This window comes from Oculina patagonica, chromosome 13 (genome assembly GCF_052425735.1).
Source record: "Oculina patagonica isolate OP01 chromosome 13, crgOcupat, whole genome shotgun sequence".
NCBI lineage: Eukaryota > Metazoa > Cnidaria > Anthozoa > Scleractinia > Oculinidae > Oculina > Oculina patagonica.
Genome location: NC_135770.1, coordinates 24,847,950 through 24,870,853, shown reverse-complemented (window position 1 = coordinate 24,870,853; position 22,904 = coordinate 24,847,950). Strand labels below are relative to the sequence as shown.

The following is a 22,904-nucleotide window of genomic DNA, read 5'->3' as shown; positions in this document are numbered from 1 at the left end:
TATATATATTTCCTAAATCTTACGCTTACCCATCAAACAAGAGTGAAGAAAACTGATCATCTCGGCTAGTTTGCTCACCAACAACTTCATAACATTTCAAAGCATCCTCGAAGATGGAATCATATTAAACAAAGACCACACATCCAGCCAAATCGATAGAGCTTAAGTTCGAAAATTCCCTGACAAATACAACGCCATATTAAATAGTTTGAGATTCGTCCATTTTTAGCAGAAAAGCAAGAAACGAAATTCACCATTCCAAACAAGATGGCTGCCGAAAGCCAAGATCAGACACTGTTCTCGTCACGTGACTTAAAAGCAAAGCACGTGCGTGTCTTCTGTGCATCGCGTGACCAGGTTTTGCACGTGCTGAACACTGGTAAGATGGCGATATGACAAATGCGAATTTGCATGTTTATTTTTTCTCTTCAGAGATGTGGAAGCAAGGTACTTTTAGTCACGCTGTTTTTGGGAGAATTTTCATAAACCAAAGACATGCGATAGTAAAAAGCTACAGAAAAAGGCCACCTAAGTGGAAAGACAAAATCATCACGTGCAAAAATACAAACTTGTAGTGCATACCCAGACCACTTTTCAGTCTAGTTGCATGCACTTCTGTGCTATTTTCTGACCTTTCTCGAATAAGCTATATGGGAAGTTTTATTTTGTTTTGTTAACGAACAAGTCAATGAGCCAATCCACAACTCGTACTTAATTTTTCGCGAGAAGTTTGCGACCCAGGGGGATATTGGGGGTTTTAAGTGACGGGAATGATCGAAGGATGTTTGGGGTATTCGAAATTTTCGATTCCGGGATTTTTTTGGGTAGGAAAATTTGGCAAGTATTTTATTCTTTAAGAAGGGATGTTTTGGGTATTTTAAACAATCTGAAGATTTCTGGTAATGCTTTGGCTGCGTTGTTCTGTGAATAAAGTACAAACAAACGTGTTTTACTGTTCATTTTTGTGGTGTTAGTTTTTGATCTAGGCATTTTTTTGGGCTATGTTGAAAGCCCTCACGATTTTTTGGTACTTGAATTTTGCCACCATTCCATCATCCCTGTCATTTGAAATCCCGAGTACTCCTCACGGGTTGCACCTGCAACATTTGATCCCTCTAGATTCCGCATTCTTGTCCCGAGGTGCACAGGTGCATGTTAATCACGCTGTGTTCGGTACGAAAACTGAGGACAGTACAAATTGCTAGTGAGCAGCGATGCACAATATTTCAGATACCCATATCGTGAAGAATAAAAGTGAGTTAATTATTTCACAGACAGACAAAACTCGTCAAAAGACCTCCGAGTTTTTCTATATAAGTATATGAAAGGAGGCGATGTTCGTTGGGAAATTTGTTCTACCACCGTAAAGGTAAACAGCATGCCAGCAGCATCGTCTTCAATTTTCGAGGAGTAGAATTGTGCACTATACAGGGACAACGTTTTTTATAAAGTGAATACAAACAACAAATTATTATATAAAAACACAATTTTATTAATTTAACAATATATATATATATATATTTTATTATTTATTTAAATAGTCATTTATTTATTTGTTTATTTTATGTTTATTTATTTAATTATCTTATTTATTTTTAGTTATTATTAATTAAATTAAATTAATTTTATTTTAAATTTTTCAATTGGCAGATTTTAAGCCAAAGCTGCAAGTCCGCCATTGTGCAGCTTCGCAGAAACGGCAGTTTGGAACTTGACATTCTGAAAAAAAGAAAAAGAAAAATTAAAATTTTACATTTGCATCAAAAATAAACACGAGTATGGTTTTTAAATTGTGTCAACGACTGTTCTCAAACCCAAATTTGAGGTCAGCAAGAATAATTTGCAGCTGTGATACTTTAAACAGTAATCTATTTACTCCGATCTTACCCACACTCCTATTGAGGTATGGAGATATGGCGGCCACCTTCAGATGAAAAGAAGCAGAACAATGAGTACATATCAAAATTGGGAGAGTAGAGAGGGAGAAAATAATCGGAAGGTAGCTACCAGGAACGGAGTACAGGTAAGAAAAATGTAACAGGATAAAGGCGACTTCCTACAGAAAATGCTTGAGTCTTCTATCGAAATGATAATGAATGCATGGTGGTGATACCTCTTATACTCGCTTGGGTAAGACCGCTGTAAATAGTAATCTATTTACACCGATCTTACCCACACTCCTATTGAGGTATGGAGATATGGCGGAATATAACTAGAACGGCGTCTCGGCAGGACAGAACAGGATGAACCAAGCCCCAAACAACACCCAATCTCAAACAAAATCCCCAAAACTAAAACCAAACACTCCAAGAGAGATACTGTAAATTACATAAGAGGCGATGACTAACCATCAGGTGATTTATAAAGTGCAATAATACTGCTCGTTGATGACAAAAAGGGATTCCCTTTGCTTTTGCATTTTAATTTCTTGAGTGGAAGTTTCTTTATGCCTTCTTTTAACTGAGGGCTTCCTTGTAGATTGTTTCACAATCCTTGTTTACTGGGATAGCTCTTCACCTGTGAAATAATATTAAAACTTTATTTAACTAAGCTAATAACCATAACTTTACCTAAAAGCAACTCTTTGTTAATAATTAGTATCTTAATTTGTTTTTCTTATAAAAATACAATACCAGACTCAAAAATCAAAATAAAAAAACAGTTTGCAAAATTGGGAATAATTTCCTGATTTGGGATATTTATTTCACTGTAAACTTGTCAACAGTACAGCATTATTTGATGTAAAATATTATCAACATCAACTTCAGTGATAAGAAACAAGTAAACAAAAGTTTTGTAAATGTTGTGGTTTAATTTTATATTTGGTTTAGAATTTTTTAAACCAGTTTGATTTTGATTTTCTTTGTCTTATATTCATTATCATAATCTGAAACAAAGGAAAATGAATTTCAAACTGGTTTGAAAAATTTTAATCCAAAGATTGAATTAAACCACAACATAAACATTGCACATTAAAAACCTTTCGTAAATCCCACCGGCTTACTCAGGCGTTTTGTGTATATATCCTTTGCTGTTAAGATCTGGGAAAAGAACATTTGCTTTAAAGACGAAGAAATTTCCCTTACCATACTGGCGCTTTATCAGATTACATCTTGGATTTCTTCACTGGATCTCCTTGGGAAACCAAAACAAGTGAAGACCCGTGAGAAGGTCGCTCGCCTTTTTTACAGCCAAAAGTGGTCCAATATTTTCCTTACATCTTAGGAGATGACAAAGGAGTAATATTAGAATTGAAACTTTCGATTATTTTTCAAAAAACGCGAAAAAAGACGAGCAAATTGCCGAATCCTCACTGTAATCTCTCTTCTCGCTCAGGCGCGGGTCAACTCTAGCCTCGCTTTGATGTCTGCGCGGTTACTATTCCAATATGGCGCCGGGAACTGTAAAAAGGGCTATTAAAGTACACAGCACCATAGGGCAACTACATGTCAGTAACATCACAATTATTAACACCGAACAGGCATATGCCAACTCTCAAGCTATCATTGACATGGATTGTATCATTGATATCCTTGGGGGCAACCCTAAAAAACAGAATCCAGAATCGGAATCCAGAAGCCAGAAACTGGAAAACAAAATTGGAAAGACCAAAGAAAGGAATTTCTTTAAATCTGAAATATTATGTTGCATAGTTTGTTTGCGATAAAAATAAAGTACCCAACAAAATAAATGTGTCTGAATTCTACATCTTAATTTTGGAAAAACTGGGATTCTCTGTTGACGTAAATTCTTGCAGCTAGAGGAGCTAGAGGCCTGCATTTATAAAATCTCAACTAATTTCATACTGCAAGAACAATTGAACTCTCATTTAGTGCACAGTCTCGTAAATTACAAAAGCAAAATGAGATTTATTACTTTAGAGTCTCTTAAAAGTGATTTATTTCTGCTAACAATCGGTAAAATACCATTAAATCATACATCTGGGATCAAGAGCATTCTGTATTACTATCAAAATTTCTCAACAGCAGAAGAAAAATAACATACAGCCGTCTCACATTGAATGAGATTATTTTGCACACAAAATACAGCCAAAATTTATTTGCAAATCACCACCAAATACTGATGTTACCTATCACATTAAAATGCAAATTACTTACTTTACTCTCCTCTTCGCTAGATACACTAGATTTCCTTGACCACATGTTGAACGCCATACAGCTTCCATGCAATCCACCAGTCCATGCTATGTTTAATGCACTGACTTCAATGTTCTAAGAATGGCCTGGTAGTACTCACACGACACCTCATAGTTAAATGTGTGAGAATTGCATTCCAACATGTGTCCTGGATAAACTATACAGTGGTCTGCATCATTTTTGATAAACACTTTTACACTCAGTGGATAGCAATTCTATAAATAGAGTTATGCACACCCACTCTTTAAAAATCGTTTTCATATCAAGCTCTTTCCAGAACAATGAGAAAAAACAAAAAAAATTCTTCCTTTATGATTTTATTGCTCGTCCCTGTAGTATAGTAAATCATTTCTCTCGTCACTCATTCTCAATATTAAAACATCTTAAGCAAGTCAACGGATTCCAGATTTTGCATTCCAGATTGCAGATTCTGATTCGATATTGTGGATTCCATGTTTTAGGGTTGCCCTATCTTTGGCAGTCGAAAGGACACAGACAGCTATTTCTTTTAATGTCTTATGACTCAGCTCATAAGATAAATTAATATGTACAATCTAGAATGTTTTTACTCCGTTAGGCCTATGTTACATTTTGGACAGCAAACAGATACTTACTGATAATTATACTTCTTTCTTCATCCGATGCTGCAGATAATAATAAATAAAAGAGTTAAAAGTCAGTTATGAAATTGCATTGCTGACATCAGAAACAGATTCCTCAGAGAAAGTAACACAAAAATTAAATTCAACAAATTAAACAATAATCTAGATTATAAGGTATCCTGAAGTTTGAAAGTAATTGGACATTGCATTACAGAGATATTACAACTTGAAAAAATGCTTTTTAGACGTTCATAATCATAGAGTGCCGGGAAATTGTCCGAAATAAAAACTTGTGACATCAAAATTGGTGGCGACTGCAGACCAATTCAGCCGACCACACCTTAGAATCTAATAAACGTGTTTAGTGACATTTCGAGCAGTTATTTCGTTCCGTTCCAAGCCGTTTTTCAGTTGAATGTTTGTTGGTTGTTGTTCAGAGATGCGCATTTTTTTATTAAATAAAACAGAAATAGCTTAAAGTTTTGTTTGATGTTCTTTTGCATATCATGTGACACAATAGTAGAATGCACACTGGTATGATAATGAAAACAAATCAGCAATCTTTATTGTTCTTTCTCATTAACATTGAACATTAATGGGCAGAATTATCCGCACGTGGATTAACTCTGCACATGCGTCTTGAATCTTCGTACATTTCAAAGCCGTTCTCTGTCAAACAACAACGTAAAATGACCAAATTCTGCGTATCTTAATTTTTAGTTTTTCCATTTGCAGTTGAACGCTCTTTTTGAATATTCAGCAGGAGCTAGTTCTTAAATAAGCATAATACGTCCTGAAAGTTGTGAAATTCTCAAGTAAAATATAAATTCCTTTTCTAACAGATGTTGTCATTGACGTTGTCATTATTGTCCCAAACTTTGACAGCTAGAATGTGGTCTGCGGTCGTCTTCAAAAACACCAATTATGATGTCAAAAACTCATTCCATTCCTTCCATTTCAGTGCGCAGTCATTCAAAAACGTTTTCGTAAAGCCTTCTGGAATCTTCCTTTTTTGCTGTTATTGGCGCTTTAAGGCTCAGAAAGCAAAATGTTTCTTTAATTTCACTCAATAATGGATAGTTAAATAGTGTTTGGTTAGTTAAAATTGCATTTTGAAATTTCTGTTCATTTGAACTTTAAGTTTTTAAATACATACATGGAAGTTCTTGTACCTTTTGTGGGTTGCAAACATCCTCCTTTTTTAAGCCACTCCAAATCAGTCCTCAAAACAGTCTCTTGAAGCTGTGACGAAACTCAGCATTCATAGGTAGTTTCCAGTCACAACTTGTAGTCCTCAGGCTATTTGATCTACAAAATATTGACAGAAAAAATTTCAAACAATCAGTGAATGATAACATTGGTACCAGAGAATAACACCATGAAGATCTTTTCCCCGGCTATTCCTGTGTCTCATCTCTCCTTTTGAAAATACATGTGCTTTATACACCTATCAATGGTTTGCCCCAGGATGGGGGGGGGGGGTGGGCAACCCACGGCAATTTGAGATCGCAAAGCTCTCCCAGAGTAGGAATTTTGACATCTAAAATGGTCTGCTGGAGTTAGAAATTTAAGAGGAGATATGTGAAATTTGATGTTCACTAGGTGCCTAGGGGTGGGGAATTCAACTCTGGATTCTAAAAAATATCAAATTCCCCTGGGGTTGCCCCCCCATCCTGGGACAAACCATTGATAGGTGCATTATGAAAAGCTGCACAGGCAATCTGACATTTATTTTGTCGTACACAGATTGAAGGTAGCAATAAATGTTTCAGGTAGTAATCATTTTGCGAATAAAAGAAACAACCAATTTTAACTAATTTTGGCGGCTATTTTGAGCACAATTGTCAAACCGCCGTAACTTTCTAAAACAACAGACCTTAGGCGACCTAAACGTTTGAATAACGTATCAATGGGCTAAAACGTAACCCGACCAATGCTGGCAATCATCTTGAATGCAAAAAACAAAAACATCTGCAAGTCCTTCTTTGTCGCGGCTGAAATAACAAACAAAGATTAAAATTTTAAAAAAATTGAAAACGTATTGTAATAGCAGTTCAGCGACATTGGCCGCGGCCCACTTGGCGAGTTAACCGAGTTATTTCCAATTAATCGCGTATTTGGACAGTTAACCCACTCTTAACTAGGTTAGCGGTTCCCATGGAAATTAATCAAAGAACAATAGATTTTTTAACTGGGTTACGTTAGTTCTAAACTACCTTTCTGGGTCGTTTTAACCAGGTTAGTGGTTTCTTATCAGATTCAACTATTGTTTTATTTGCCAAATGTGTCAATCATCTCCATGTAAGAGAAGATATTCTTTTCCATCACACGCAAACATAGCGTTCGGACACAATTTGTGGCTTAATTCTATAATTTCCCTTGCTATTAGGAAACTCTGGAACCACCAGAGAAATGCGGATTATTTCGCTCAGACAGGGCTCTTATAAATGGTTTCTGATGATCTCTTCCGTCTCTTCGCCGATTCCTTGGAAAAACGTGCACTTGAAGGTCTTAAAGGCGATTTTGATATGTCGATGAGGAGTCTGCCTTTTGGTCGAGGGTCGAGGGTCGAGGGTACATTGTCGAGGGTGACGGTAGTATGTCGAGGGTAGGGTCGAGGGTAACAATTTTTTCCATAGACCGTCTTCAGAGTCGATCTAAAAGTTAATAAGGACAAATATATTTTTATCTCCGGTTTTAACTTGCATCGTAAGCAAAACACATCATAAACGTAAATCTATTTACCTGACGAACGTCTTTTAGCGACGCCTCCAAGGCAATCCGCGTGGCCTCGTCGAAGTCTTGTGTTTGGTACCGATACCAAAAGTCGTTTTGCAAAGGCGCAGATTTCTCTTGCACAACGTCTGCATATGTAACAACATATGCACCACTACTGGTGCCAGGCTTAGGCGAGTTTTCGGATGAAGACATTTCGAACAAAGCGATAACCAGACAAAAATGACCAGAAGGCAGAAAGCTTGCAACACTTTGAATGTTCCAAAACAAGATCCGTATGAAAGAAGGTAATCCTAAACCTTTCAAATGATTCCCATGTGTGATTGACAGAAAGAATGCCATGACACCGTTGTGTACCATGCGGTGCCAGGAAGATTTCACTTCATACCAATAATTCCGCATAAGAACTTCTGAGATGAACAGCGTCTCTAACAATACGAAAGAATGAAGTAACTTCGAAATCTAATCATACAGAAAAAAAGGCAGTGCAGTGCATCCAAAGGACACCAAGAAATATAGTCCGACAGGAAAAGAACACACAATAGAACAGTCAAGTTTTGTTTTTACTGTCACACAACTGCCACGCCACGAAACTGAGTAAAACCAAAACCATTAAGCCAAATAGCAAGAATATTAAATGTTGAAGAAAATTACTAGATAATCCACATGTCGAGTGAGACTCAGGTCAGTATTCGGTAGTTGAGCTATCTGTTGAATGTTCAACATAACTTTGGCCACCAGATCTTAGTATGGAAATGCTGCCCTGCGGAGAGGTGTGGCGACCGGAAATCGATGAAAACGTCTGGAATTCACTAGTAAAAATCACATAAAAGATCCATAAATAGTTCTCGCAATACCGCACAGACTGCTAAAAGTCGCAGGTTGAGCCATTTTGATGTCGTGCAGCTTAACTAAATAAACCACCTGTTCTACAGGTTAGATGTCGTGTGGCTTAAAAACTCCTGAATGAATCCGGGGAATGAATGGCGGGCTTTTGTAAAGTAGTCTTCCTTCTCCTGTACTTTTATAAAGATAAATTGTGCTATTCATCCTGAAAAGGGGGCCATGCACGGCGTCCACCAAGAATGATTAGAATGCGAAAAGTGGGGGTCTTGAATTGAAGCGAACAACATCTCTGAGACGCCGGCATTGTGTTATCTGATGCGCATTTTTTTACGGTGTGTTTATTCGAAAATTAGAAAATACGAATTTTTTTATCTTTTATTAATATGGAAAAAATTGTTACCCTCGACCCTACCCTCGACATACTACCCTCACCCTCGACAATGTACCCTCGACCCTCGACCCTCGACCAAAAGGCAGACTCGTCGATGAGCCTTAGAACGACTGCTGAAGATCAACATATATTTCGAAACAACTGGGCTTGAAATTTGCGTAGAACGCATTCGGAAGAAATAGAACGGTGTAGGCCGAAAATGCATTGAAATAAATCTTTTAGCAGGAGAAGAAATGAGCAAGTAGTAGAATTATCATGAAAGCCGGTCATTTTTGCTTGTTTTCAAATAGCTTAATCAATCTCAGTCTGGTCTGATCGATCGTAATGCAGCCGCTAAAAATATTTAACCGAGTTAGTTAGGGTAATCATACCTTAACCGAGTTAAGTTTTGTGGAAATTTTTAACCGGGTTTCTAAAAAATTACCCAGCCAACTCTCTAAGTGCGGCCGCGGCCATTATTCTTGCCTGACACGAAGGAAACATGGCGGGTCAGGGCACAGGCTTCTCGAAATTCAACACAGCCATGGATGTAGAAATAAATTTTACTTACTTCAATGTGGCGTTGTTTTTGTGTCTTCTGTGTGCTCCAGGGTTAATCGGGGATCACTTGAGGCGAGTTTTTGATTCAGTCACTGTTCAGTGTTGTTTCTAGACAAGTCGCTCGTTAGATTCGCAGGGGACCGCTGGATACGGAAACGGAGGGCGCGCGCGGGCATGAGAAACAAAATGGCGGAAGATAGTTGCGGAACGAGCGACTTGGCTCACCTGCAGCGCGCCAATTCTGAATATGGTGTCACCGGTGGATTTTTCCACCGGTGACCCATCAGATAGTCATCATGTATGCGCGCGAACTTACTGGCGCGCTGTGCCCCAACTTAGCGCGCCTGCCGCGGACAGCTTGCGTTTCTTCCCCCCTTTCCCTCTTGGCAGACTTGTTTCCTCCCCCGAAACCAGTACAAACAAGACAGATTCTTTTTGTCCTGTCCCTTTTATCTAGATGGGGCCAGGGCCTTGAGAGATTCCCACAAAAGGGAAGAAAAGCGCAATTTTAACACACGCCACAGCGCGCGTCAGCTGCACACGGCACACGAAACTGACGTCAATACGATAAAAGACCAATTCAGTGCACACAAGCATGATGCAATTTTTCGCGGCAATAAACGTCAGCCAGAATCGATTTCCTGCAAGTGACACAAGTCGCTCGTTCCGAGCCATTCCTCGGCAAGTGTCATTTGTTTTCCTTCGCGCGCGCGTTTACAGAAATGAATCCCGCGCGATCTCTCGCGCGCGATGTCAAAGGTGATCTAATTAACAATTAGACTACGAGCCAGAGTTTTCTATGAGCAAATAGTCAACGAGGCGCAGCCGAGTTGACTATCGCTCATAGAAAACGAGGGCGAGTAGTCTAATTGTTTTAGTAGAAACTCTAAAGGATTGTAGTCCAAAACCGATGATTGGTTCTCCCCCCGTTTTCTTTTCCCCGAGAAAAAAAAATCGCCCGCGAGTAGCTTTTTAAGCCGTAAATTTTCTTGATTTTCGTCTTCAAAGTGCACAATATTGTGCACTTTGAAGACGAAAATCAAGAAAATTTACGGCTTAAAAAATTAGACTACTCGCGCGCGACTGTTTTCTATCGGCGAATAGAAAACAGTGGGATGAACCAATCAGATTCGCGGATTTCCAATAGAACACAGCTGAGTTTCTTCTAATTGTAACTATAGATGCAAGGAAAAAACGAGCGACTTGGGGCAAGTCTATGTTGTTTCGTATAAGAACGCGAAGTGAAAGGCACGAGACTCGGCCAGTTTTTCGTCCACAGGTGAGCTCACAAATCAGTCTCAAATCACAAAATAACGCAATCAAAACACCATATGCATGTAGCTTGATAAATTTCTCATCATATTCACTCGTATCGGTAATTGTGCAATGTTTTTAGGAAGATAAATTTCCGATATTATTCAGTTGATTTCTTATCTACCTTTCCTATGCACTTTTTCGGCGGCTATGGCAGTTTTGTGACTCAAGACAGCAGATTGCATTCTATGCTCTCATTGGTCAATCCAAATCACCAGTCACGCGCAACAACAGACTGTCTACAGGTGGGAAGATCCATTTTTGTCGTGAGTCACGCAACGCTAGATGACTCACCAGGGGTCCCTTGGGCGAAATTTTGTACTGTCGCCGGGTTTTTTTTTTCTGTACGAACAAATAATTAAAAAACAGAAAGGCTGACCGTACGCTGGAGGGATTGACCTTGTATATTTTCTTCCAATATTTTGTCAGGCACGGCCTGACTTCATGAGCTTTTGAGCTTTTTTTTTCCCCACGTTCGATAATTGCCACAAGTCCAAGTTTTGGAATTGATTTATAGGGCCGATTGATCTCTTACGATTTTTTTTTTTGGTGTTGTTTTACATCAATTGATTACACTTAATCAAAGCAATTTCAAATCTCAGTTAATTCTTCGTCAAATTTGTATGGGGTTTAGATTAAGTAGTCGATCGTGCGGTCGGTGTGGCACTGCAATGGCTTATAGAAAAAAAAACCCAGCCCAATCCAGAAAAATGTGGCTTGTTGAATGAAATGTAAAATGAAAAATGACCCTTAACAGGGATCGAGGAACAGAGTGACGTTTTGCAATTTGCAGTTAATTGGCACAACCTTTTGCTCATAGGGAGGCGCGGCGGCCTAATGGTTAGTGCGCTCGACTCCGAGTCGAACGGCCCGGGTTCGAGGCCTGGCCGGGGCGCTGCGTTGTGTTCTTGGGCAAGACACTTTACTCTCACAGTGCCTCTCTCCACCCAGGTGTATAAATGGGTACCGGCGAATTTACTGCTGGGGGGTAACCCTGCGATGGACTAGCATCCCATCCAGGGGGGAGTAGCAATACTCCTAGTCGCTTAATGCTACGGAAACCAGGATAAGCTCCGGCTGTATGAGCCTCATGGCTCGGACACAGACTTTACCTTTTACTTTGCTCACAGGCCAAGCCGGGACCGGAAAGTCGCGGGTGATCTTTCATTTGGTGTTGTCAGATTAAGGAAAATGGTCAAAACAATTGTACTCAAACACGACCCACCAGGCCACCACTCTGCAAAAAGGCAGGTGGTCTCTTCATGTACCCCTCTTTCCCTACTATAAAAGATGGTGTATTGTTTATATACCGTATTTACTCGAATAAGCGCCGCCCGCCGCCTTCGAATAAGCGCCGCAGCCCCGATGAGGCGCTTATGCGAGGAATTCCGTATAACTAAAAATAGCACTACAAAGCAACTCTAAAACAGCCTTGGAAATTCCTTTTCGTCAAAAGCGATGTTGCGCAAATCAAAAGTTGTAATATTTTACCGCTCGCCCATTATTTTTTCTATCCAAAATTTTACAATATGTAGTTCTGTTAAAGTTGTGAAGGCCGTGAACTTTGTCGGCACTACAAGCGCAAAAACTCTCCTCCGTAAGAGACGAGTACCGACAATCAAAAGTCCCTTGTTTTTGTTACTGTGGAAGTTTCATCTATATTAGATTGTTTGTGGCGTCCAATTTTTTAATAAGCGCCGTCCTCAAATAAGCGAAGCCCTCGAATAAGCGCCGCACTTGAGGCGCGAGAAATTTAATAAGCGCCGCGGCGCTTATTCGAGTAAATACGGTAGCCCCCACTCTATCAGGAGTAGAAACTAAGAAAATTCAAACCTCCTTGTGCCATATCTCCAGCAAGGCAAGCTTCATGTACACCTAATATGAAAGTCTCAACTTAAATTTGAAGGCCAATAAATTTTGTCCATTTGACTTATCAGACAGGTGGTATCTTGCATAGCCCCCCTACCCCAACACAAGGTGGGTCCAACTCGCCACAGTTCCCTGCGCAATTTCGGAACGACGTCACGACTATATCTTCTTGTCACTCAAACACGTCATAGCCAATAAGGTCCTCCATACAAGACCATGTGACATAATGTGCAAAAGGCAACACCCTGCTTGCTTTCCGCCAGTTCTTGAAGTTTCTCGAACAACATGGACAACGGCGAGATAGGTAAGTTTAATTTAAAGCGCTCTCTGTTAAGAAGTTTAAACCTGACAAAATGAATACAAGGCAGATGAAAACCGTTTGTCTAGTAAAGCACTTTAAAGACGTAAACTGCGTTGCTTTGCGTCAAAGTATCAAAAACGTCATTAGAATTCCGATCTCGCACCTTCGACAAATCCTATTTCCAAAGTTATTGAGTTGTTCAATTCTCTTCTAGATCAACACCTCAAAGATTCCCTTTTTGATAGCCGTAAGTATTCCGTGTTGTTTAATTTTAAACTCGTTGCTTGAATAAATGAAAATAATTTTGAAGCTAAAAACTTTGTCTCCACGACTTTTTTAGTACCCCATGAAGTTCCTGACTTCCCTGACGAGAGTGACGATCTGATGATCACTGACGAGAGTGGGAATAGTATACGTAAGTACCTCATTCCATTCTTAAAAGCTCTCTTTATTTTGTGTTGTTTTGATCGAGGTTTTGTTGTGCGAAAATTATAACGAACTAATTAGATTAAATTCTTATCATCAAAACAGATCGGTCTTCTTCGAATAGTTTTGCGCTTATTTTGCGTATGTTAAGTTCTCCATGTCAAATTCATCACAACAACCTTTAATATTTTTAGTTCTGGTCTTATTTGGAGTTTTTGTGACGGAAGATCATCGTTATTTTGAGTTCTCATTTTAATTGCTTATAAAATGTCTCGCCAACTGTCGCGCCGTGTCGCACCAAAATAATTGCTTCTCTGCATTTTTTCCCACACACGCAACGTTGCGCCTTCGACCGCGTCCGCTCAAACGACAGAAATATCCAAAAAAACAAAAAACAAAAACAAGAAAAGTACTTCGAATCAAAGTTCGATACATTTCCATTATCGTAAAAATTTACTAAGTTGTTGTTTAGCTCTACTAAAAAAAACTACGTGTTAGCAAATAGCGTTATATCTGAACTTGTCGCCGCCACTTCTCAAAGCACTTTGCTTCGGATGCGGAAGATTTAAAAAGTAAAAACACTCAGCAGCTATTTTATCTAATGTCACTCATAGTAACACTTTGATATGAACGAAATACGCCCAGACAGAAAGAAAAGTTGCCTCAGACGTTTCAGGTTTGACGTCGCGGTAAAAACTGCGCGCTGGCACTCGGCACTATTGCGCTAGCGCGCCACTGTATCTGATGACCGCGGGAAACTGGATTCTCGAAACGAATGGTCAGCGGTTCTTAAAAACAAAATGGTGGATAGAAATAGCAAACGGTGTCGCAAACGGTACATGATACCTAACCTGGCGGTCGGATAATAAGGTTATAAATTATTATAATCATTTTCAATTTTGTATTTTTAAAAAATAAGCAGATTTAATGATGTAGAGAAGTGTGGGTTAATTCTCAAACACTTTTATATTGCATTAGAATAGTTTCCTTTCATCCTTTGTACAAGTTAATTCTTAAATGTGACACAGGATAGAACCCTTCACATGCTTTCAGTCTTGTCACTGCCAGCTTGCAGATTGTCAAGTGACGCCTTATCCAAACAGTTATACCATGCCTCTACTGTAGGTTATTTTCAGACCTCTCAACCTCAAAGCACTGGAAATCTGGAGATTGAGGTCAAAAAATCTGGAGATTTCAGTAAAAACCGAGAGATTGATCAACTGACGGACAAAAATAACTAAAAAAGTCCTAAAAACAGGCGCTAATCAAATGACTTGTTACTCTGTTTACCGTGAGATCACTGTTTCTCATTGTGAGATTGAGGTGAAAACCGTGAGTCTCACGACAAAATCGTGAGACTTGAGAGGTCTGTATTTTACAGTAACTCACAAAGTCACAACTGCAAGTACTAGAGCTATACGCCAATGTCTGTACAGCGAGACTAGTGTTTTAGACTTGCATCTCGATTTCTCTTGACTGCTGTTTGCACTGCTTCTTTCAATCGTAAAGTGAGATTTTGTACTATTTATACGAACTTCTTCTTAGGAAGAATTTCAAGTATCTTTTAAGACATTACTTTTTAAAGAAGATCAACTAACAAAACCCTGATCCAAATATTATAACAATACACAGGATTTGTTTATATACAGTAACTTTTCTTCGTATCAGTAACTATGGTTATAAAAACTGAAAGAAAGTTATGAATAAACATGTTTTACAAATGAGAAGGTCAAGAGTATTCTATAGTTTAATAAACCATCCCTACCTCTCCCACAGAAGGCATTCTCCTAAGACCCCCACCCCACGGGAAATTCCAACTAAGCTTCAAGCATTTCCTAATTTTTTAGCCTTTAAGACCCCTCCCACTCCCAGAAATTTCCAATCCCTTATTTGGGGAGAGTATTGACTGACGAGGGGGAGAGGGGGGTCCTCAAAAAAAAGTTTACACAGGGAGGCTCCGCCCCAAGTTCTAACTCCTTACCATTTTATATACCATTGACAGAAATTGTACCCCTTTCATATACCTTTAACTGAAAAAAGGTACCCCTTTCATATACCTAAGAGACATGGCATGGACTTAAAACAAGAAGTTTTCTTCTCATTTTTATGTAGCACTTAATAAATTAAAATAATACACCCATAAATTGCGTCTGTTAGAAATAATTTAGTTAAAAGCCCTTTTAAATACCTACTAAACGACAGATTTCCATACCCTTTCATATACGTAAACTCGTGAAATCCCTACCCAGCTTTTATATACCTGAAGCCAGAAAAACGTACCCCTTTTGCGCGGAGCCTACCCGAATACACCATTATAGCGAGGCATCCCCCCGCGCACTAATCACCGCCATCCCTTATTTTAAATGACCAGTCCTTTTTTAATTTCATGGATATTTTTCGATGTTACAGATTACCCGGAACAACTGCCCACAATTCTTGGAGTGTGTGAGTATTTCATTTGAACATAACTTAAATAACTGTTAAGTCCACCCCTTGATCTTATGCACCTATCAATGTTAAGCCACTGGGGGGGGGGGAGGCCGCACATATGCAGGGGATTTGACAGCAATTGTTTGCCCGTAGCGAGACTTTTCACTGTTTTAATGGACTTTCCTACAACATTTTATTGAAGTTCAGTGAGTCTTTTAAACATCCACAAATGCCCTGGCATTAGAGGCATTTGAACAGACTCTCAACTAAGTTCAAATACCCGGCCTATGCCTGGCCTCCTCCCCCCCACCACCCAGCGGGTTAACATTGATAAATGAATGAAACTGTTAAGCACTTGTGAACATGTGCAACCACTAACAAACAACAACTCACTAAAATTTTCCAACGATTACCAACAAAATCGAAACTTTACAAGAACTACAAAATTTTGAGGCACCATTCATGACCTTGGAGCTTTCTTGTGTAAATGGTTTATAGCCAGCATCATTTAATCTGACTTGCCTGACAACGATAAATCGAACAAATTTTTTACATTTAAAAAGTCAAACCAATCACTCATTGAAAAGAAACAATTTTCTTTATTACAGATTCACTTAATCCTGAATACAATCTGCAGCTGGAATGTAAGTATTTCTTTCACATCACAATGCTTATTGATATAAAGATCAAAGCTGCAAGGGTTTTGATCACATTTCATGACAATCGACTCTTTCACAAATATTCACAAAAATATAATATTGGTATCACACTTCACAGAAAATAAAACATGTTTTGCAAAATCAGACTTCACAGCTTCTATACAAATCAGAATTCACAAGGAAAAGTAGCTATTTCACATTTCACGAGAAATAAAAACAGCCAATCACAGCGCACGAAAATACCCTTACCACCCTTATAAATAAATTATGTCACACTTATATAGAACTCAGGACCACAACAGAACATCAACTCCTTATGTACTTTAAGGTGTCACAATACTAGCATGCATTATTTCTAATCTCAGAAAATGACAAAAATTACAACTAATAATATCTATTAATTTTTATGAAAACTGTCAATTCATTCTTTAACCTTATTAAAAACTTAACATTTACACAGCCAACAAAGTACAACTAACAAAAGCATAAATTAATGAACTTGTTTTAGATGGTGATAACCAGAGCGTTGAACCTAGTGACACACAAGCACCAAGCCGTGAGTACATCTATTATTTTTAATAAAATCCACTACTGAAAATGGGAAAATAACACATATTTTCCAGTTTGTTTTACATTATCAATACCTTCCCCACTAAACAGATGTTTGCTATCACCTCCCACCCCACCCCTCTTGTAACTCCATTTCTACTTCGATATTTCTTTTGTTTTTTTCCCGTTACAACCCCTCCCTGCCCACTTGATGTACAAACTGTCCTTATTCTCTCTTTTAAAAAAAAATTGTTTCCTCCATAGTCTTTTCCGAGTATACATATTGGAGATCATCTTGTTCCTTAATCCTCAAGACTCGATTTAAAAGAAATTACTTGCTAGTATATAAAACATGTGGGAGGCGCAGTGGCCTAATGGTTAGCGTGTTCGACTCCGAGTCGAACCACCCGGACGCTGCGTTGTGTTCTTGGCCAAGACACTTTACTCTCACAGTCCCTCTCTCCACCCAGGTGTATAAATGGGTACTGGCGAATTTGCTGCTGAGGGGTAACCCTGCGATGGACTAGCATCCCATCCAGGGGGGAGTAGCAATACTCCTAGTCGCCTTATGCTACGGAAACCGAGATAAGCTCCGGCTGTATGGGCCCCATGGCTTGGAGGCAGACTTTTATATAAAACATGACCATCAAAACTTATAGCATGGAAGCTCACAAAGTTTCTAATATCAATATTAACTTTACATTTTAGAGAATTACTGCCCCACACGAAATTTTTCTGTGCCTTTTGGTAAGTATTACAATTCTCAATTACAAAACAACAACTTCCAATTAATAACTTTTCTTGTGACTAGCCATACTATGAACTTATTATAATTACATTAATTTTTTAACTTGTCTTTTAGATTACATTGGACCCAGAGTCCTCAGAGGTAACCTACATTAATACTGCATTATCCAAAACACTAGCTACACCACCTGTAGTTGCCACTATAATAATTCACCAACCATGAAGTACGTTGAAGCTAATTTCTAGCACTTTCCATAGCTACATCTTCCAAGAACATAAACTAACAAATTCAAGCACTAGATTTAGACTAGAAAATAATAAAGATAGTAAATTTAAAGCTTGTGGATAAATAATAAAGACAAATTCTTCAACAATAACACAGACATGGAACAAAGAAAAAATCTGAGTCCCTGACAAAGGCAAACCCATGGCCTCCCAGATACCTATTGCAGGCTCTAATACCAACTGAGCTACAACAGCCTTATGATGAGTTGTCCCATTTACTACGTTGGTCTTTGTCATTGTTGAACAATGTGGCCCACCTTGCTTGCCATGGCACACAGTAGCAACTTTAATACTGATAAAAATCATGAAAGGACTACACTCACTAGGTGTCATTATAGAATATGCAAAATTATCTTAGTTCTAATTAATACCATTCTTTATATGTTGACTACCAGTAGATGCCATAATCTCTATAGCTTACTACAAGTAACACCTACAATTATATCACAATGCTTATTTTTTTAGATGATGTCATCGAACAAGACTACCTATGGGCTAGCAACCATTGTAAAAATATGATAAACATTTTCAAATCAATGGAGCCACTGTGGCCAGCAAAAATGGTAAGAAACTTTTTGGTAAATACTTTCAATATTATTAATTTCTTTTAAAAATACTATGTTTATATTAAATAATGTGTCGATCCAGAAAATATCCATACTCCCCTCACTGAAGGGATTGGGAATTCCGAGGAGGAGGGGGGTCACAAAGACCCAAAACTTTAAAGCAATGTATGAAGCTAAATTCGAATTTCCAGAGGGGTGGGGGGTCATAGGGCAAATCCCTTCCCTGGAGGGTATCGATATTTTCTGGAAGTACACAATCCTAATGAATACAAATTGCGATACAGAACTGAAGTTCAATTCTGCTCTTAGTACACCTACCGTATCTGATAGTACGTAATATAACACTACAAGTCCATTAAACCATTAAATGACAATCACATTTTTTAACAGCTTAATGTGTTTATACTCTAGACTTCACCACAAGTGGATGGCATGCTCTGTGCCACAAAAACTTGCAAAAAGGTAAACCCCAGCCTTAAGTTCAATTGCCTTAAATATTAAATAGTTACACACAAATTTAAATGAAGAAGACTACAAGCAACATATTTCAATTTTCTAATACCATATTTTCTCATTTAAACGCTGGACCCCCGGACTCCTATAAACACTTGGTCAAAATTGCTAATTTTTAAATTAAAGCCGGCGGTGTTCTATCGTCATCCTGACATTTATTTGCAGTCAAGCTAACAAGTAAATAGTACGCTTCTATGAACACTTACTAGTACAGTATGCCACTTTCATAGTTTTAATAAATGTTCAAAGAAAATGCCGGGAGTAACATAACTTGAATGGATGTTCGTATTTGTGTTGTCATGGCTAACACACAGTCTTTCTTTCTTGTTAGTGCTCACTGTCACACCAACTTCCAATAAACGCTGGGTTCAGCAAGGCAACTTTGAAATAAACGCCACACGAGTTCCCAGCATTGCATTAAGAAAATACAGTATACAAAAACAATATGAAATAATAGTTTACTATTAGTAATGTTGCAGTTGTCAAGTAAGCATATAAAAATCACAAGTCATTTTAACAACGCTTTTGACTTATATATTTTATCTTCTATTTTATAGTATGTGGCTAAGCTTTATAAGCAAATGAAGAAACATCAACAATACTGGGAACACCTGGTAAATGTATACATTTTTGTTCCTTCTTTCAGTCACTAAATACTATTATAAACTGTCACAGAGAAAACAGCAGATGAATCAATGAATTAAACACATGTTAAACTTAACATTACACTGAAATTATCTACACAAATCACGCCTGACCACGCCATGCAATTTCAAATGACATTGAAAACATCACTTTCATGGCCAGACATCACTATGCATATTGATTTTTTCCTTGTTGCAAGGACATTCGCGCTAATTGTTTATGCGCATCCTAACTGCGCACGTAATTCATGTCGCAATGTCACGCCACGCCATGCACGAGTGTGCACACTGAAGACATTTTCTAAGCACATATAGGGCTGGTAGTCGTTGTTTGAACTTTGCAATTAACTCTCTTAGATGGTCGGTGACCCCCACATTTTTTTAAACGGATCACTTTTCTTGACAATTATCTATGTTTTGCGTAAAAATGAAAAAAATCTATCAATTAAAACTTCAATTTTTTTTGGTCCCACGTACGTTCGAATGCCTCTTTTTGAAATTTTCGTTTTGCTGTACAACGGTTTCAAATACCGCTTTCAGGGTTAAGTCTAACAAAAAGATGGCAACACTAGAATTTTTTTACGCAACAGACCCACTTCTACAAAATATGACTAAGATCATTTGCCCCTCTTTTCTCATCTTCAATATTTTTAACTATAAATCCTGTAAACCATGTTGAATTGCGTTCGCCAATTTTTCACAATTAGGGTAGTTTTCGACACACTTTATCTCTGAAACAAGTCGGTGACCCCCACTTTTTTTGCATTTCAGACACAAGTAACTTATTATCTGACTGCTGTAAAAATTTTAAAAAAATCTATCGACTAGAAAATTTTCTCGCGAACGTCCTTAAGCCAAAAAAACTGCTGTAGATTGTAGCATGAAATCCACTTTAGCAATGAAACAAGATGACCACAATGATATTTTAGTTTTCTCCATCTAAAAGGTTTTACCAAAGACTATCCTGATACACTACAAAAAACCTTCTATCAAGTCAATTTTGATAAACAACGTAGGATATATAAAGGCAAATTCAATTCCATTTTTATGAACAATGTACTAAAAGAGTAACAAAACGATCCTTCACATGAATTTCTAGGGTTTGCTGCTCTCTTAAAATTTATATGAATTTCCCTGAGCACTATTTAACAACCATTTAAAAATCAGTTACAGCCAATCATAATCCAACTTCTTTTCACTTTTTAGGCAGCTACCACAGACCCAGACACTGAGTAGTCACACTCACTTGCCAAGGTTAGTTTACTGCGCAGCATATAATGTCACTTACAACACTGTACTTAATGCAGACACATGTCTAAAATCATGCCATAAACATCTCATTTGTTGCTTGAATCTTAGATGTCAGCTTCAAATACAATGTACCTAATGCCCAGTATAAAAAGATATGGTACTATTAAAATTCTTCAAAGTTTTTTTTTATAAAACATATATAAATACTACAAAATGTCATTTGTTACTTCACTCATTTCTTTTTTTTTTTTTCAGCTCACTTAAACTGCTGATACCTGAGGATACACCACATGTTGAGTTCAGATAATAAATTAACCTAATTGCTAAAAATTAAAAATAATAATGTAAAATATAATGTAAACTAACCTTATACACCACTCAAATCAAAAGTTCAACATCCCCTTCCCCCAGGCAACACCCCAGGCATTTTAATTTTTGAAAAATTTGTGTTCAAATTTGTGTTCCCCAGAGCCAAAAAGCCATACAAATGCCCCACCATAGATCCATTTCAGATCATTAAAAATTCCTTTTTTCCAAGAATTAATTCACGCAAGTCTAAAATACAGGAAAAAGCCTTTGTAACCCTTCACTTTTTATCCAAGTTGTCACACAGTGACAATCTTTTTTTTTTAAAGGCCTTAAACGCGCCATTTCATACCTTATTTCATCCTCCACCATGATCTATCAACCCATGTTCACTTACCCAGGGATGGCAAACACGTCAAATGCCTGGAGTATCACTGCGCGAGAGGGGGGGGGGGGGAGTTAAACCTTTGATTTGACTGACAAATAACCTTAAATCAAAATTTAATTACATTAAAAAAATGCAATAAATAAATCTTACGTTTCATTTTCATCATCAGTTGTCTTCTATGTATAATCTGGGGGCCCTGCCAGAAAATGCACAATCTCACTTGTCTCAATTTAAAAATCGGTATCTCACTGTCACAAAACCAGTCTTTTGTTGCAACTTGATTCTGCATTCTGACTTCCTTTTGCACCACATTTACGCTTGTCAAAATTTACCATTCCAAAACTTTCCTCTACTCGTGCACTCTTTGTTTCCCTCAGTAATACAGTCAAATTACCCAGAGCATCCTGAGCAAATCTTCAGAGCCAAACCTGCATAGAATATATTTTCTTCCCCATAATGATGAAGTCCAGTAGCAACACGTCCATCGTCTCAATCCTTTTGAACCTAACAACAAAACATATATATATAACACCCAAATCATTGTCATCATCTTCAAAACAAAAACTAATTGCTCCCGTTAGATGACCTTTATACATGTAAGCATATTCATTTTGGTTACAGAAAATATCCATACCATTCCCGCCTCCATGAAAGTTCTTCGAAATTCCAATTTCTCCAGGCGTCTAGTTCGGTTTTTACCACAGATCATTGTTGCTGATTGTATTTGCCCAACGTACCCGACGTATAGAATTGTTCGTAGACAAGTTTTGATAAAGGTCGCCTCTACTTTCTTTGTCCTTGCCTGTCCTCCACGTTTCAGATCCATACAGCTAGTAGCCGTATACGTAAGCTTGACATTGCTATTAAAAAAAGTTCTTCCCTTTACATTGTTCGCCTGTATTTTTGTTATGAATGAAAAAAATTCCATCACATCACAAATGCCGGAATGTACTAATTCTTCTGTATTCACGTTCTGTATTCAATCACTAAACTAAGTTTCCATTTTCCGTCAAATTTCTAGTTCTATCCTGAAAGTTTGCACCCTCGTTCCCCTTGACCAGCGGTCATTTCATTAAGCTTGGGCCGCCAAAGGGACTGGCAACCCATTCTCTTCCCCAGAGGCTGCATTCCCCTTGACCAGCGGTCGGCAAACTCAAAGGTTGTTACCGACGAGAGCATTATCCTATTCGGGGGCAACGTGAAGGAGATTCACGTTGCCCCCGAATAGAGAGCCTGCTCGCAGGCTAGCATTATCCCTTCCGCGTGCGCCTCGGATTACTATTAGGCGGTGGCCGAAGCCACGAAAGAAAAACCAAGGACATAGCAAGGGGGAGGAGGGCTGGGGTCTCCATGACCCCTCCCCCTCCTTTGCGAGTAGGCATGA

The 22,904-nt window shown here is 38.3% G+C and overlaps 1 protein-coding gene and 2 long non-coding RNA genes across 10 annotated transcripts; 1 reads left to right on the top strand and 2 right to left on the bottom strand.

The window, feature by feature from the left end:
• Positions 1-1,474: 1,474 nt before the first annotated feature.
• On the bottom strand, positions 1,475-9,406 carry LOC144635502 (uncharacterized). Of its 7 annotated transcripts, none has more exons than XR_013567372.1 (8): positions 9,283-9,400; positions 6,636-6,753; positions 5,932-6,067; positions 4,772-4,801; positions 3,087-3,413; positions 2,349-2,517; positions 1,888-1,924; positions 1,475-1,719 (listed from the first exon to the last, which is right to left on the bottom strand). It is a non-coding gene; the product is annotated as an uncharacterized LOC144635502 (long non-coding RNA). The 7 variants fall into 7 exon arrangements; XR_013567368.1 differs by lacking the exon at positions 6,636-6,753 and having other exon boundaries at positions 1,476-1,719; positions 3,087-3,220; positions 3,315-3,413; XR_013567371.1 differs by lacking the exon at positions 6,636-6,753 and having other exon boundaries at positions 3,087-3,135; positions 4,119-4,801.
• Positions 9,407-12,738: 3,332 nt separating this feature from the next.
• LOC144634218 (uncharacterized) lies at positions 12,739-21,126 on the top strand. Of its 2 annotated transcripts, XM_078493110.1 has the most exons (13): positions 12,739-12,759; positions 12,971-13,003; positions 13,097-13,171; positions 15,592-15,627; positions 16,221-16,256; positions 16,780-16,827; positions 17,529-17,567; positions 17,683-17,709; positions 18,318-18,415; positions 18,830-18,880; positions 19,489-19,545; positions 20,782-20,829; positions 21,082-21,126. In XM_078493110.1, the coding sequence occupies exons 1-12, from the start codon at positions 12,741-12,743 to the stop codon at positions 20,809-20,811; spliced, it is 549 nt and encodes a 182-aa protein (XP_078349236.1). In that variant the 5' UTR covers positions 12,739-12,740; the 3' UTR covers positions 20,812-20,829; positions 21,082-21,126. The 2 variants fall into 2 exon arrangements, with proteins under 2 accessions (XP_078349236.1, XP_078349237.1); XM_078493111.1 differs by lacking the exon at positions 17,529-17,567.
• On the bottom strand, positions 19,373-22,544 carry LOC144634219 (uncharacterized). The gene is made up of 2 exons (XR_013567169.1): positions 22,155-22,544; positions 19,373-22,024 (listed from the first exon to the last, which is right to left on the bottom strand). It is a non-coding gene; the product is annotated as an uncharacterized LOC144634219 (long non-coding RNA).
• Positions 22,545-22,904: the final 360 nt, after the last annotated feature.

What these genes read in the sequence shown, in the direction of transcription:
- LOC144634218 (XM_078493110.1), top strand. An exon ending in GCCCACAATTCTTGGAGTGT is followed by an intron (nt 15,628 to 16,220) that starts GTGAGTATTTCA and finishes TCTTTATTACAG; the next exon opens with ATTCACTTAATCCTGAATAC. An exon ending in TGGACCCAGAGTCCTCAGAG is followed by an intron (nt 17,710 to 18,317) that starts GTAACCTACATT and finishes TTATTTTTTTAG; the next exon opens with ATGATGTCATCGAACAAGAC.